At 30.3% G+C, this 16,978-nt stretch overlaps 1 protein-coding gene across 1 annotated transcript in view; it reads right to left on the reverse strand.

Annotated features, from left to right (window-relative positions):
• LOC25502863 (probable LRR receptor-like serine/threonine-protein kinase At3g47570) overlaps positions 1–16,978 on the reverse strand; it is a 33,468-nt gene extending 16,490 nt beyond the window's left edge. The window contains exons 1-3 of the mRNA XM_039829092.1: positions 16,951–16,978; positions 13,267–13,341; positions 10,987–11,061 (exon numbers count right to left, since the gene is read on the reverse strand). Coding sequence (XP_039685026.1) covers positions 10,987–11,061; positions 13,267–13,341; positions 16,951–16,978 — 178 coding nt within the window. The remainder of the gene's footprint in view (positions 1–10,986; positions 11,062–13,266; positions 13,342–16,950) is intronic.

Here is a 16,978-nt window from a genome sequence, read left to right on the forward strand (position 1 = left end):
AGGCCTTAGGAAAGAGTTCTACACGCATCATACAACAATATTCTACACATTTCACGAGAGAGTTCTATACACTTCTCTCTACTGCATGCGTTTAATACTCTGTTTTTTTACTACTAGCCGACTTCTGCACATCTCTAGAAATTTTTTAGACTACACCACTTATTATCTCATTGGACTTAACACTTTATTATCCAACTACACACACTTCATTAAATTTATTGTTGAGAAAATTCTTGAATAATTTTTTTTTGAATTTTTAATTCTATTTCTTAATGGTTAACTATGCATCTTTTACAACAAAAAGTTGTTAATATTAAAGAACATTTTAAATTAAGAGATTGTTTTTTTTTATATGAATATTAAGAGAATATGATTCTAAAATAAGAAGATGAAATTCAATAAAAAAAAAAGGTAAATGAATGCTTTTAGGAAATGTAAAATAATTGAAAAAATGATAATTATGAATCTTATTTGAGGTAAATATGTCTAGATAGAAAACACAACATACCTGTGAGAAAGTTTGATGATAAACCTAAGTATATCAATGATGTACAGTTACCAATTGATTGTGGAATGCTTCCTTCAAATTGATTGTTGTTTAAAGTAAAATTTTCGAGTTGAGGAAGTTGATTGAAAAAATCATTTGGTAGTCTTCCATTTAAATTGTTAAAGCCAAATTTGACCACCCTCAAAGAAGTCATGTTGGTAAGCGATGGAATTTCACCTACATGTGTGTAACATTAATATCACATTTAATATTTATTCAGTGATGGAATTTCACCTGCCTTATAAAATTTTCTGACTTGACATGTTGTGATCTTGACACATTTTCTGTTTTTGAACTGAAATTATTTGGTGTTCTGCTGCTCTGTATGTATTTGGTTAGCAATTTTACAGGTTTAAGCGATGTATCTGATTCGCTTGTGTCTTCTTTTAATGGAGGATATCTTGTAGCTCTTGTGCTTGGTATTGGTGTTAGTAATATTTTGCTAAAAAAATAAACAGGTGTTGGGATGATATTGGGGGAGTATTCTCACTAAAATATGCTAGTTGGGATTGTTGGAATCAACACTATTTAGTGAGTTTCTTTATAAAATATGTTTATGCATGTCCTAGTTGGGATAATTTTTTTTCCAAACAAGCGGTGAAAGAATTGAGGATCCTATAAGGCAAATACTTTTAATTTTGTATTTTTTCTAGGAAATTCTTTTACGAGTTAAGAAGAGTTATGGGGCTTTTTAACAAGCATAGTAAGTTATCTTATAATCGATAGATTATAACTGTTAAGCTTTTATGACTAATTAAAAAAGACCTATTTAGTAACCGTTATGTGATTACGAGTTTATAACTAATATGTTTGCTATCTTTAAGCTTATCATTATTTATTTTTCTAATTTTTACAATTGCCTTAATTGGAAGAAAAAGAAAGTAAACAAATGTTTTTAATTTAATTTCATATTTATAATAAGTTAGTTGATAGCTAATAGTAAATGATTTAATAAGTTAATCGAACCATTAATTTTATCGGTTTGTTTTACCAAATAGTGTTATGATGCCTCAACCGCTCTTTTTGTGCTTTATTAGACCAGTGTGTGGGATCTATTACATCTTAAACTAAAATTTGAATATTATAGTGATAATAAATTGGAAAGAGATATATAGTTTTATGAAATTTTACAAAAAAATCGGATTGTTGTCAATCTTAAATTATTGTGTGATATGTTTTAGTGGCAAAAGGGGATTGCGGCCAATCTTAAATAAAATCTTAGAAATACAGATTTTGCAAAACCTGGACACTTTCATCATTAAAGAATTAAGTCGTTTATCAAGTATAAGAAACAGACAATGTTGTCAGTAAAAATATCTTACCCTCCAAATTGTTGCCCATAAGATATAGTTGTTGAAGTTTGGTCATGTTTCGGATGCCACCTGGCATGGGTCCTTTGTTGAAACTATTGAATGATAGATCTAATCCCTCCATCTCTTCACATTGATGCCAGATAGTCGGCATCTCACCGGAAATATCATTATGATAAATATAAAATATTCTAAGATTTGGAAGCCCATGACAAATATTTGATGGAAGATTGCCTGACAAATTATTATAGCTAAGATAAAAATCTTGCAACAATGAGTTGTTGAATTTGAAAATCGATGATATGTCACCTGAAAAACGAAAGACGAATACTTAATTAGCATAGCTCAAACACCCAGTCAAAATAAATAGTTAAATATCACCGTCATCGCTAAAAACAAAATTGTCTTATTTTATTAGTTGTTTTACAATATTAATATGAATCGTTAAATATATTTTATTTTCCTATCATATTATTTACCATTCATTACTCTTTTTTTCTATTTTTTTAAATTTATCTTTCACAAATTATAATGAAGTGTAATTTTGTATAATAACTTATAATCTCTTTATTTCATACAGCATTAATAATATTTATAATTTTGTATGAAATTATCAAGTGACTTGAAATTTATAATGGGTATTGTAAATGACGGTACGAACATGATGTTTTAGTTTAAACTTACATCTTTTACATCGAAGTATATGATTGTACCGTCCAAGTTAGTTCTTTTTATTTTTTATTTTTTTATTTACAAGTGTCCAAGTTAGTTATTCTTGAGTTCTTTATTTTTTATGATTAAAATTTTGATTAGGAAAGAGACATATCCCATGTTGATCTAGGAATGGTTCATGAGAAACAATAATCTCAGTTGATGTAAAGTCTAAGAGTGCAGCCATGTGAGTTGCCAATTGATCTTGGAATGGTTCTTCAAATTGATTGTTGCATAAAGTGAAATTTTCCAAGTTAAGGAAGCTGATTCATAAAATGAGCTGGTAGACTTCCATTTATGTTGTGTTCATGAGTTTTCACGCATTGGTCAAAAACGTCTTTTAATTATGAGAAATAACAATTTAATCTTTGAATTTGTCAAATGTCATTCAAGTTAGTCCTTCTATTCAACCGGAGTGTTAATGGTGCTAACGTGGTCGTTAACCTTTCACATGTCAGACGCCACATAGGCAGAGACTAATTTGGCCGATAATAATAAACATTTCAAAGGACCATATTGATTGATTTACAGAAAATGTTTTGGTTTTCTTCCCTAACGGCTCTTTCTTCCCCAAATATATAAAACTGGAACTCTAATTATACTATATGTAATCTACACTCCAAAATCACCAAACCTATTAAGAAAAAGTATGAAAATTGGGTGACCATGTGAATATATAAGAAATAATGAATATGGTTACCTTGTAGATTTTCTTGTGTGTGCTAGTACTAAACCTATTATTAAGTTAATGTCTCAAATTTTGGGTCGTTACAACTTTCATAACTATTTTTTTTTCAATATGCCCACCCCTCATGATTTCAGATTCAATTTCAATAGTTTTTGGTTATTTTGGAGTGTAGATTACTGATAGTATAATGAGGGTTCCAATTTTATATATTTGGGGAAGAAAGAGCCGTTGCAGAAGAAAGTCAAAACATTTTCTGCATATCAATCAATTTGGTTATTTAAAATGTTTGTTATTATCGGCCAAATTAGTCTCTGCCTATGTGGCGTCTAAAATGTGGTTAACGACCACGTCAGCACCGTTAACGCCTCGATTGAACAAAAAGACTAACTTGATTGACGTCTAACAAATTTAGGGATTAAGTTGATATTTCGCATAATTGAGGGATGAATTTGGTCGATGTGTAAAAATTCAAGTATGTACTTGATGAATCACTCGATTTTGTATCTAGTAAATAGGCTTATGCACGTGTCATAAAAATTTTAAGGTTTACTTATTTGCAATTTTACCTACCTTGGGGCTTTTATGCTTACACGAATTAAGTTCTATAGAATTTATGTGAACCACCTAGTGATACTGATTTTCATTTTCATGCATTGATTTTATGTTTTAATTTGGACATAATTTTTGTTCATATTTTGTCATGGGTTGATTGAATTCATGTGTTACTAAAGTGATATTTCTGTGGATATTAATTTATTTGATTCAAAATAAGTTTGTCAGTTTTATTTGATTCTTTTTCAAATTATGATGGATTCAGTTCGGCACATTTAATTTATATCTATCGGTCAATGCCTTATACTATCAATTTTGATTGTTTTGTTTATGGAATTATTTTTTTAGAAAAATTTCCTTTACCTAAATGACGGATGATTTTGCTTAATAATTGGTTTGTCTTTTATGCGCTATATGTATGAGATTGGAAAATTGATCCAATTGTTCATTTTCAATTTTTTATCCACATTCTTTTCTATATGACTATCGTTTCTTCTCAATTATTTCAGTGGATTTGAGATTTGATTTATTGATTGAATTTGTTTAAGAGTATGTTCATCATGATTGAATTGCAATCGCATGTGTGAATTCAAAGACAATTTTGAGTAGTCATGTTTAAATCAACATCATTTATCTTTTGTACTAAGGTTTGTGATTTTATGTCTGTTTCTTTGCCATAAGGTTTGCGATTTTGAAATAAATTTAATATCATGGTTGTGATTCATTGTGTATGTGCATCTAATATGTATTTTTTTTTTGTGGGACCATCTCTATTGATTGATTGATGAAATTTTTTTTGTTGTGTGACAAATGTTTTTAATCATAACATGTAGTTTTCTGCCCAAAGGTGATTATTGCATTTTACAATTAAAAATTGATTTGGGATAAAGTTATTGGAGAATGTTTTGAACTAAGGAATTTGTCTGCCCAAAGGTGACAATTTTCCGAATTCAATACATGATTAACTTATTTGAGGTTTTGACTGGGGTTTTATCCTTAGTTTGTACATTTTGCCCGAAGGTGATTGTACTATTGTATTGGCCTCATTATGATAGCTTGTTTATTTTGAGCTATATCTTATTTAATGATATATTTTAATACACTCATGTTTTGTCTCACAAAGTGAATTTCTTTCTCCATGAATAATCGTTTTGTTATGATTTGATTATTCATACTCATTAACTAATTTACATGAGATGGAGTTATCGGAGAATATGATGAACAGAAGAATTTGTCTGCCAAAAGGTGGCAATTTTTCAAGTTCAATGTATCCTCATTGATTAACTCATTTGAGGTTTTGGCTTGGGTTCTTGACCTTAGTTTGTACATTCTGCCCAAAGGTGATTGTACAATTATATTAGACTCGTTATAATAGCTTGTTTATTTTGAGTTAAATATTGTTTTATGACATATTTTAATGAATTCATGTTTTTTATCAACAATGAATTTCTCTGTGAATATTTGTTCTGCTTCCATCGAGATGTTAAACAAGTCAAACTAGAATAAATGGAAGTAAGATTTGGAGTTATCTCTAGGAGAACATGTCTGAACTAAAATAACCTTTTGGTAAGTGGGAGGTAACTCACAAATTAAAGCACCTGACCATATTGGTCTCCATGTGTCTAATGAAAAAGTTATTGGGCATAAAAATATGACGATATTAATCTAGGAATAACTGTGAAGTCACTGAGAGATGTCACCAAATTTTAACATTCTAGTTTTGAACTTGTTTTGAAAAATTTCTTTCATGTACCTTATTTTAGGATGAATCTTGTTTGTTTTTCTTTGTTGGAACAACTTTCTTTTAGTTTTACTCTTGGAGGTAGAAAAGTAAGTTTGAGATTAAACTCACGTAACTTTGTTTCATCCTTTGTTCATCTATACGTAGATGGTTCATGACTCCCTGGATCTTTTGTTGATGGTTTATATAAGTTGTCTTTGACTTCACATAACCTAGCTTCTTCTTTCGTTGTCAAAATTCTTTGTTGCTATAAGGTCTAATGTTGAGGAAGACATCCTTTACTTTATGACATAAGCACTTGGATAATATTTATTGGTGAAAGGCCTGTGAAATTAATCCAAGTAAATATTCTACCTTTTTTAAAGTTTGATCATCCAGGTACTTGTGTGGATTGCATTAGAAGCAAATTTACAAAGACCAAAGGTTAGAACTAGCATTTCTGAACCCTTAGAAATTGTCGAAATTGAAATTAGTGGCTCTCAACTACTATAATTTATGGTAATAAATTATTTATTACATTCATTGGCTTCCTAATTTTGACGTTAATTGTTCTTTTAACCAAATGACTTAGATTCATTGTTTTCAAGAGTCACTTTGAATAACATGAATATTGTGAATTCTTTCGGTGCATTAGGTTAGTGGGAGTTTGAATTTTATATTACCAATTTTGTGATCATGGGGTTTTCTTTCACTTATTTTCTTTGATATATTGATGTGAAATTTCATTCAATTTAAATATTGATGATGAGATGAATTCATGTATATTTCAAATATCAAATGTGAAACAACATAAAACCAGTCCCATTCTCTCTCTAGAAATTGCAAGCTCTCCCTTCTCTCTATAAACACTTCCATCGTCCATCACCTTTTCTCACCTCCCACCCACATCAAAATCTTTTCTAATCACCATGTAGATATCTGAGAAAGGTGCATAGTTTGGAAGACCATGTCTTCACTATCGCACCTTCTTCTTGCCCTAATCGGGTTGTTATTGGCCGTCGTCGTTGATCTTTGTCCCTTTTCCTGCGGTGGTCGTCGTTGATCGTCGTCGTCGTCAGTTATTGGGCCTTTTCCTGCGGTGGTCGTTTCCCACTCTCCGGCGTTATCTCCTTTCCGCCGCTACAAGAGTTGTGATGGTGGGTGTCCCTTTGCCATCACTCTAACTATTCTGCTCATTAATGGTTTGCCCTATCGAAAACCCTAAGTTCCGGAGCATGTGAAAGGAAAAGGAAGACACTCTTGTCTCAAATCTCGGCGAATCTGTGATCATGGTTTTCAAGTAAGTGTGTTATAATTTCATATAATAACTCGATCTTGATGAATAAATTGTTTACGATTGCTTGCTATAGTTTCATTTTTCAGACTCCTACTTTCTATGATAAAAGCTTAGCTTAGCTTTTTAATATCTGTTTAATTTTCTATTTAATGTCATTAAGAAATTTTTTGGTTATACCGTTACATATTTTTTAATAACCTAACACGGTTTTTAATGGTGGGAACGCATGTTGTTTCTTTGAAGAATCTTTGGTTAATGTTTAAGATGCGAATGAAAAGAAAAAAAAAACAGTGTAAAATTGATATTTATATTTTAATTTTCCTCTTCAACTTCAAGTTTACATTTCAATATCAGGAAAACATCTTATGTCTCTTACCAAACCAATTTTTCAAATCCAAACACGGATGAAGATGGAATAGAGGAATATTAGAAACTAATTTTATATTGACAGAGTAAATTTGAAAAATTATGGCACATGATATAATTTTGGCTTAAAGATGTAGTTCGTCTCTTATGTTAATGGGTTTTTGGTTTTCATCCATGTATTATTATTTTTATTTTTTTAAAAACACCGTAAGTTACAAAAGTTTTGAATTTAGTCCATGTTGTCAATTGTTGTTAAAAAACAAATTTGATTTTACAAACAAATGATGATGTGGCAAAAATTTGGCTAAATCATAAAACCGAGGATCAAACAAAAAATCAATCATAAATCGAAACGACAAAAAAAAAAAAACTCAACACTTGTTGTCATACCCCAAATTTGGACCATTTGAAATCTTTTTTGTCCACATTTTTTAATAGTTCAGATTCTCTTTTATTCGTTTTTTTACCTTTTAAAACTCGTGTTTTTCGTCATTAATCATTTAAAAACTTTCATCTTGCATTTAAGTCCTCGCTTGCATTTTTTACAACATTTAAAATCACTCCATTTGCATTTTTATAAACGCATTTTATAATCCTTTTAGTCATAACAGGCAAGTCATTTTAAAATGGCTAATCGCATTTTAAAAGGCGTTTTTTTATTAATCTTTTCAATCGAAATTTCGGCAGGGAGGATACTTTGAAGTACCTCATGTCAGATTCCGAAAGGACTTCTTTTTATTATTTTCTTTTTTTAGTTTAGTTTATTTATTATTATTATGTTTATTTATTTTTATTTAGGAAACAAAACCAAAGTCACTCACGTGACTTCATTTTGTTTTTCTTCTTTCTTTTTTCTTTCTTTTCTTTTTTACTTTTTATTATTCTTTTTGTTTTTTATTTATTTATTTATCTTTTTGTCAAATCTTTTTCTCCAAGTCTCAGCTGCAGGGGCATTTTAGTCATTTGTTTGTACCAGAGAAACCCTAGTTTGTCACTATAAAAACACTGTCAATCATTGGGAAATGGGCCAGAAATCACTGTTCACGTCAGAAAAATCACAGCAGTCACTACACAAACACCTTTTCATTTTCTCTCTCTACTTTTTCAAATCAGATAGCAAAAAAAATATATCAAAAAAATCATGAATGTTCATACAAGTTCATCATGAATCTTCATACATTTTCCAGAAGATAATCACGCTACTTTCTCGTCCAATTCAAACTTGACATCAATAACAAACAGATCCAAATCGAGTACAAACTCACAAAACTCAAATCAACACATAACAAAAATAAAGCGAACCGAACCGGAGCAAAAGAGACGCGCCTGAACCGGATCGGAGAGAAGCAACACGTATTCGAATCAAAGAGCAAAAAGAGCAGAACGGAACGAAAAGAGCAGATCGGACCGGAAACAACAACAACAAAGCAAAAAGAGGTAAAAATTTTCACATATTCATTTGTTAGATCTAGCTCAAATCTCTCTACCCTTTTTAAAACTAATACCGGATTTGCATGGAGAAGAAGGAGGAGAATCTTTTGATGTAAAAATTTTCGAAAAAAAAGCAAAAAAAAAAAACTCCGGCGCGGCGGCGCTCCGGCCGGCCACCACGCCGGAGCAGCTCCGGCCGCCCCTCCCCCACCTTCTTCTCCGGCGAGCTTTGTAGAGAGAAGGGGGAGCTTCTCTCTCTAGGTTTTTTTTAGAAAGAGGATTTGTGTGATTTGTGTTGTTTTTTTTTGTTAAAACCTTTTTTATAGTGCCTTCTTTTTTTGTTTGATCTTGTGCACATGCGCATACTTCAATTCAGTGCTCCATCGCGTTACAGCCCTTGGATCTGGATCATTCCTTGATCTGAGGGCTCCTGTGTATCTTGATTTTGGATCAGGTGTGTGTTTGTTCTGCGTGAGTGTGGTGTGGTTTCTGTTTGGACCGTCAGATCGTTGATCTGACGGTCACTGTGTTTTCAGTATAATCCCTTTGTTTCTATGTTGTTTTTTTAAACCCTTGGATCTTTGATCCAATGGCTGTGATGAATCCAGTGAATGAATCTGGACTATTGATTTAATCTAATGGTCCAGAATTAATCCTGCTGAGCCAATGTTTTACTATTTTTATTTTTAATTATCTTTATTTTTTAAATACTGTTTTTACACTTTTTGACATTTTTTGTGTTTAGAAAAATTCCAAAAAAATATTTTTCTCACTATTTTAATTTTTCCTAATTTTAAAAATCCTTTCTATTTGTTTTCTTTTTATTTTTTTTTCTTATTTATTTCTTATATGATGACCTTAATTTTTTATTTGTCTTAATTCTTGCTTATTATTTCTTATGTCTCATTCATCATAATATTTCTTGTGATTACTAACTATTTAATTTTTGTCTTGAATCATAGCATGCACATTTAATCTTATCATTATTTTATTTTGTTATTGACTTAGTATGTATAAATAGGGAATTGATGTAATTTTATTTCTTGCATTTTATTTTGGCATAAAGGCCTTAGGGTTGTATTTAGGAATTGATGTAATAATGTAGGTAACACAAGCACCGACACATGCACCGACACTACCACATTTTATTTACCGCTTTCCGTTAGCTTTTACGACGTTACGTTAGTTTTCACCGTTAGTTTAAAAAAAAAACTTTTTATAAAAAAAAAAATCAAATATGTCAAATTAAAAAAAAAAACTTTTTTCTTAGCAACATTTTCTCTTTATTTTCTTAATCAAATTTTTAATCAATTTTAATTCAACTTCAATCATTTTCAAAATTTAAAATCAATCAACCTCACTCATTTCTTTTATCTCATGCCTTGCGGCCTCTTTCTCTTCTTAAAACCATTTTCAAAAAATCTTAAAATCAACCTAACCCACCAAAGAAATTTTTGAGTGGAACTACGTCGGTTTTGATCCCTTTCTCAAAAGGGTACGTAGGCAGAGGACTCGTCCTTCCAAATCAAATAAAAATAAACCAAAAACATACTTCTTCTCCCTCCATTCTTTCACTTAGACATTAGGCAATAATTTTTCAAATGAACAAGTATTTTAGCACAAGATAATCTAGGTAAGAGGTTCCTACGGAATACCGTAGATGCTTAGGGTGCTAGCACCTTCCCTTCGCATAACCAACCCCCAAATCCAAAGTCTCGATAAGGGTTTTTACTCATTTTTTCCCTTCCCAAGAATAAAAATCGAGAGTTCAAAGATTGACGATTCAAATCAATTAATGGTTTGATATCCGAAAATCGCGAGCACACTTGTCTTAATTGAAATGACAAACAAAAAAAAAACTCAACCGAGGATCAATTTTTTCTAATTTTTACAACTGTTGTCTTAATTGAAAAAAAAGAGTAAAAAAATGTTTTTCCTTTAATTTCAAATTTATAATAAGTTAGTTGATAACTGATAGTAGATGACTTATAAGTTAATTGAACCACTAATTTTATCGGTTGTTTTACCAAATAGTGCTATGATGCCTCAACTGCTCTTTTTGTTCTTTATATAAGACCAGTGTGTGGTATCTATTACATCTTAAACTAAAATTTCAATATAATAGTGTTGATAAATTGGAAAGAGATATATAGTTTTATGAAAATTTACAAAATAATCGGATTGCTGCCAATCTTAATTTATTGTGTGATATGTTTTAGAGGCAAAAGGGGATTGCGGCCAATCTTAAATTAAATCTCAGAAATACGGATTTCGCAAAACCTGGACACTTTCATCATTAAACATATACTACTATAGAGAAACCAGTATAATAAACAGACAATGTTGTCAATGAAAAAATCTTACCTGAAAGCTGGTTACCACCAAGGTACAATGTTTTAAGCTGTGTAAGATGACCCAATATCCCTTTTGGAATTTCACCTTTAATTCAACAATGAAAAAAGGGAAAGACAGATACTTAATCAGGATAGTTCAAACACCCAATCAAAGTAAATAGTTAAATACTACCTTCATCACTAAAAACAAAATTGTCTTATTTTATAAGTTGTTTTACAATATTAATATGAATCGTTAATAATATTTTATTTTTCTATCATATTATTTACCATTTATTACTTTTTTTCCTATATTTTATAATGTATCTTTCTCAAAATTATAACGAAGTGTAATTTTGTATAAATGATAGTACAAACATTATGTTTTAGTTTAAACTTCCATCTTTTACATCGAAGATATGATTGTACTGTCCATGTTAGTTTTTTTTATTGACAAGTGTCCAAGTTAGTTATTTGAGTTCCTTATTTTTTATATTAAAATTTTGATTAGGAAAGAGACATCCCATGTTGATCTAGGAATGGTTCATGAGAAACAATAATCTCATTTAATGTAAAATCTAAGAGTGCATCAATGTGAGTTGTCAATTGATCTTGGAATGGTTCTTCAAATTAATTGTTGCATAAAGTGATATTTTCAAGTTATGGAAGCTGGTTGATAAAATCAGTTGGTAGACTTTCATTTAAATTGTTATCGTCAAATCTAACATCCCTCAAGAAAGTCATGTTGTTAAGTGGTGAAATTTTACATGCATATGTGTAACTTTTACATCTAAGTATTATTGTACTTTTACATCATGTATTTTTGATTATGAGAGAGAGAGAGACCAATGTAAGGTCATTGAGAACCAATAATTTCATTGAAAAATTACTATAAAATTCAAGTATAATCTAGTAATTACATATATAACAGTAGACTAACATCCAAGTACATTTTGTATGAACAAAAAATCTAACAATCCTATCGACCAAAATTAATTTTTCTTTATATTTTAAGCAACAGAAATAAACCTTAACTTGCTCAAAAAATAATAAAATAAACAAACCTTAACAAAATCTATAAAGCTGGAATTTCTAAAAAAATTTCTCAATTCAACCATAGAAACAAGAATTTTTTCTTAGATTGTTTTTTTTAATAACTGTTTAATTTTCTATTTAATGTCATTAAGAAATTTGTTGGTGATACCATTACATATTTTTAATAACCTAACACGGTTTTTAATGGTGGGAACGCATGTTGTGTCTTTGAAGAATCTTTGGTTAATGTTTAAGATGCGAATGAAAAAAAAAACATTGTAAAATTGATATTTATATTTTAATTTTCCTCTTCAACTTCAAGTTTACATTTCAATATCAAGAAAACATCTTATGTCTCTTACCAAACCAATTTTTCAAATCCAGACAAGGATGAAGATGGAATAGAGGAATATTAGAAACTAATTTTATATTGACAGAGTAAATTTGAAAAATTATTGGACATGATATAATTTTGGCTTAAAGATATAGTTCGTCTCTTATGTTAATGGGTTTTTGGTTTTCATCCATGTATTATTATTTTTTTTATTTTTAAAACACCGTAAGTTACAAAAGTTTTGAATTTAGTCCATGTTGTCAATTGTTATTAAAATAATTTGATTTTACAAACAAATGATGATGTGGCAAAAATTTGGCTAAATCATAAAACCGAGGATCAAACCAAAAAAAAAAAAATCATAAATCGAAACGACAAAAAAAAAATAAAAAATCAACACTTGTCTTAATTGAAACGACAAACAAAAAAAAAAAAACTCAACCGAGGATCAATTTTTTCTAATTTTTATAACTGTTGTCTTAATTGAAAAAAAAGAGTAAACAAATGTTTTTCATTTAATTTCATATTTATAATAAGTTAGTTGATAACTGATAGTAGATGACTTATAAGTTAATTGAACCACTAATTTTATTGGTTGTTTTACCAAATAGTGTTATGATGCCTCAACTGCTCTTTTTGTTCTTTATATAAGACCAGTGTGTGGTATCTATTACATCTTAAACTAAAATTTCAATATTATAGTGATGATAAATTGGAAAGAGATATATAGTTTTATGAAAATTTACAAAATAATTGGATTGCTCCCAATCTTAATTTATTGTGTGATATGTTTTAGAGGCAAAAGGGGATTGCGGCCAATCTTAAATTAAATCTCATAAATATGGATTTCGCAAAACCTGGACACTTTCATCATTAAACATATACTACTATAGAGAAACTAGTATAACAAACAGACAGTAAGGGTCAATGAAAAAATCTTACCTGAAAGCTGGTTATCCATAAGGGACAATGATATTAGCTGTGTAAGATCACCCAATATCCCTTTTGGAATTTCACCTGTAATTCAACAATGAAAAAAGGGAAAGACAAATACTTAATCAGGATAGTTCAAACACCCAATCAAAATAAATAGTTAAATACTACCTTCATTACTGAAAACAAAATTGTCTTATTTTATAAGTTGTTTTACAATATTAATATGAATCTTTAATAATATTTTATTTTTCTTTCATATTATTTACCATTTATTACTTTTTTTCCTATATTTTATAACGTATCTTTCTCAAAGTTATAACAAAGTGTAATTTTGTATAATAACTTATAATCTCTTTATTTCATACAACATTAATAATATTTTTAATTTTATATGAAATTATCAAGGGACTTGAAATTTAAAATGGGTATTGTAAATGATAGTACAAACATTAAGTTTTAGTTTAAACTTACATCTTTTACATCGAAGATATGATTGTACTGTCCATGTTAGTTTTTTTTTATTGACAAGTGTCCAAGTTAGTTATTTGAGTTCCTTATTTTTTATGTTAAAATTTTGATTAGGAAACAGACATCCCATGTTGATCTAGGAATGGTTCATGAGAAACAATAATCTCATTTAATGTAAAGTCTAAGAGTGCATCAATGTGAGTTGTCAATTGATCTTGGAATGGTTCTTCAAATTCATTGTTGCATAAAGTGAGATTTTCAAGTTATGGAAGCTGGTTGATAAAATCAGTTGGTAGACTTTCATTTAAATTGTTATCGTCTAATCTAACATCCCTCAAGAAAGTCATGTTGTTAAGCGGTGAAATTTTACATGCATATATGTAACTTTTACATCTAAGTAAATGTTATATTAATAGAAAATATTTGTATCCGAAAAAAATTTAATAGAAAAATTTACTTATAAATGTTGATAGTTCTTTGTTAGAAAGTTTTATAATGGATCCGTTTGTTATAACTTTGTTTTAAAATAGATTTTCATATGTTGTGGTAGATCAATTGTTTGACCATACTGCTTTTTTATAATTTGGAGGAATATGAATAGCTAACTATGGTTCTTTATTGAATAGATGAGATTGCCAGATGCACAAAAAATGTAAATCCAATTCTAATCACATTAGATACCAAATATGTTATGAATGTGAAGCAGATTGCAAACATGTATTATAACTTTGATTTGGCCCCATCTTAACACTCAATACAGCCTAAAAATGATTGATTGTGCATGGAATTAAATTTATATAAACTGAGGAATCAATTACTATGTTGTTAACAGGGCTATGATAGTAGTGAAGGATGGAGTCATTTATGCTTTATGTATCGGAGATTAAATTAGCACATATATATGCTTTAATCTGGATGTTTCATTTCAAGGGAATTTTGATATTGACGTGTTTACATTTGTGAAGAACCAAGTCTTGCTGCTGCTATTAGAGAAGCCACACAAAATGGGATGGAAGCATGTGTGTTTCACATTGTGGTTCGTATTGATAAAGTGTCACTTTTTTTTTTTAAGCTAATGGGGTGTATAAGGATCTGCCCCTAAGTTGATCAAAATTAAAAGAAAAAGTATAAAAGTGGGAGGACATAGAACCTAACTCATTGTGACCGAAAAACAGTCAAGTCAACCCACAGGGTTGGTATGATACAAAACAGTTTTACAAGGTAAAATAATCTAAAATTCTAATTCAGAGTTATCAACCACGCAACACTAGCATAATCCAATAGATCCACGCAAGTGCACGAAACCAAATTGCAAAAAATTAGAGTGTATGAATTGATGAAGTCTTACATGTTTTATGTTATTGCTTTCTATAATTTCATTTCAGACTCTGCCTTCTATGATTTTGTTATCTAATTCTTTTTTTTTTCTATTTAATTTCTTATTTAATCAATAAGCTTAGCTTTTTAATATTTGTTTAATTTTCTTTTTAAAGTCATTAAGAAATTTGTTGGTGATACCGTTACTTTTTAACGGTGGGAACACATGTTTTTGTGTCTTTGGAGAATCTTCTGTTAATGTTTAAGATGTGAATTTAATTTTGAACATTGTATGATTGATATATCTATCTTACTAAAGCTTGTCACAATTGTTTAACCTAATTCTAATCTATTTTTTTCCCTCCATCACCTAAGCATTTAATTTTGGTTAGTGCTTTCCTACTCAGCAATCTAAGTTCAATTTTTAGTAATTTCCCACCCACAACCTTTGCATTCTAAACCGATGCATGTATCTCAAGAGGCTGAATGATGATATTTAATATACCTTGACCTCATTTCTATGTTTTCAACGTGATTGTTATTGTTCTCCATGCACATATTATTCTACTCTCTTTCCCATCCCAATGAAAAGTTACTCTTCTCTTCATATTTCAATCTTCTCCAACACATCTCAATCAATTTGGTTTCTCTCTTTTCTCTCAATTTATCATTATGGTCTCTCTATATCATCTAATTCCATCTCTGATTTTTTTTTGTCCCCATTTTTTTTACCTCTGCATGTTTACCCTTTTTGGTTGGTTTGTTATTGTAATTGACTTCAAATTAATGATTTTGTAAAGGCCAAAACCGTGGCGCGATTTTGGGAGCCGGGACGTGATTTTGCTTGGCAGAATGGATGATTTTGCTGAAGGCAAATCACGGCGCGATTTAGTACTGGCGTGGCGCGATTGGTGGATAAGGACGTTGTACCTTGGGTCGTACGTTTAAAATCGTGACACGATTTTTAACAGGCGCGACGCGATTTCGTCTGTCATTGTGTACTATATAAGTGTTTCTTTGCAGGTTTTGATGTAGAGGTTTTAGAGAGAGAAACTTGGATTGCAAATGAGGTAACTTTAGGGTTGAGTGTCTTTGTAGTGAGGTTCTCTTGGGTTGGGAAAAATTGTAAACACCTTGGGTAGTGAGATTTCACCATTGGAAGGATCAAAAAACTTCCTTTTATGTTTTCTCTTAGGATTCATTAAGAGTGTGGGTGATATGAAAAATGGATAGAAATTAGGATTTGTTCGTGTGTAAGCTTGCAAGCTATTTTTCTTGTAACTCATTGTAACACTTTCATCTTAGTGGATTGGAGAGCTGCTCTCTCCCCTAGATTAGGTCATATTGGACCGAACTAGGTCAACAATCTTGGTGTGTTTGCTCCTCTCTTTCATTGCTTATCTTTATTGCTTTGATTATACTTGTGGTGTTGCTCTACACTTAGATTTAGGTTTGTTTTGTTGTTGTTGCTTGGAGACACTTTACACATTGATTACCACTTCCTTTTGCTCCACACATCTTTGTTTTTCATTGGTGTGATTTTGACCGAATTCACAACATTTGTGTTTACTGAAGGATCGTTTGTGTTTACTGAAGGATACAAGGTTCAACCCTAATGCTGATGTAGAACATCAACTATTGGCATTGGAGAAGGCTTTCAATTGCAATTATAGATAGAAGTGGTGGTAAAGGTATTTAAAAATTTGTAATCGCAGCTGCAAAATTAGGGTTCTTGGCCTCCCTTCACAAGCATCAAGATGGATTTAAAGATTAACTCTTGACAGCAAGGTATATCTTGCTCTTTCTCTCAACATCCACTTGGCTTTCTTACCTTTAATATATGAATATGATTCCGACGAGTTCCATTTGTTTTTTGTAGTGTAGATATTGTCTTCCCTAACTTACATCCATAGAATATCAACAAAGCCAACAT

The sequence above is a fragment of the Medicago truncatula genome, chromosome 8, assembly GCF_003473485.1.
Source record: "Medicago truncatula cultivar Jemalong A17 chromosome 8, MtrunA17r5.0-ANR, whole genome shotgun sequence".
Classification (NCBI taxonomy): Eukaryota; Viridiplantae; Streptophyta; class Magnoliopsida; order Fabales; family Fabaceae; genus Medicago; species Medicago truncatula.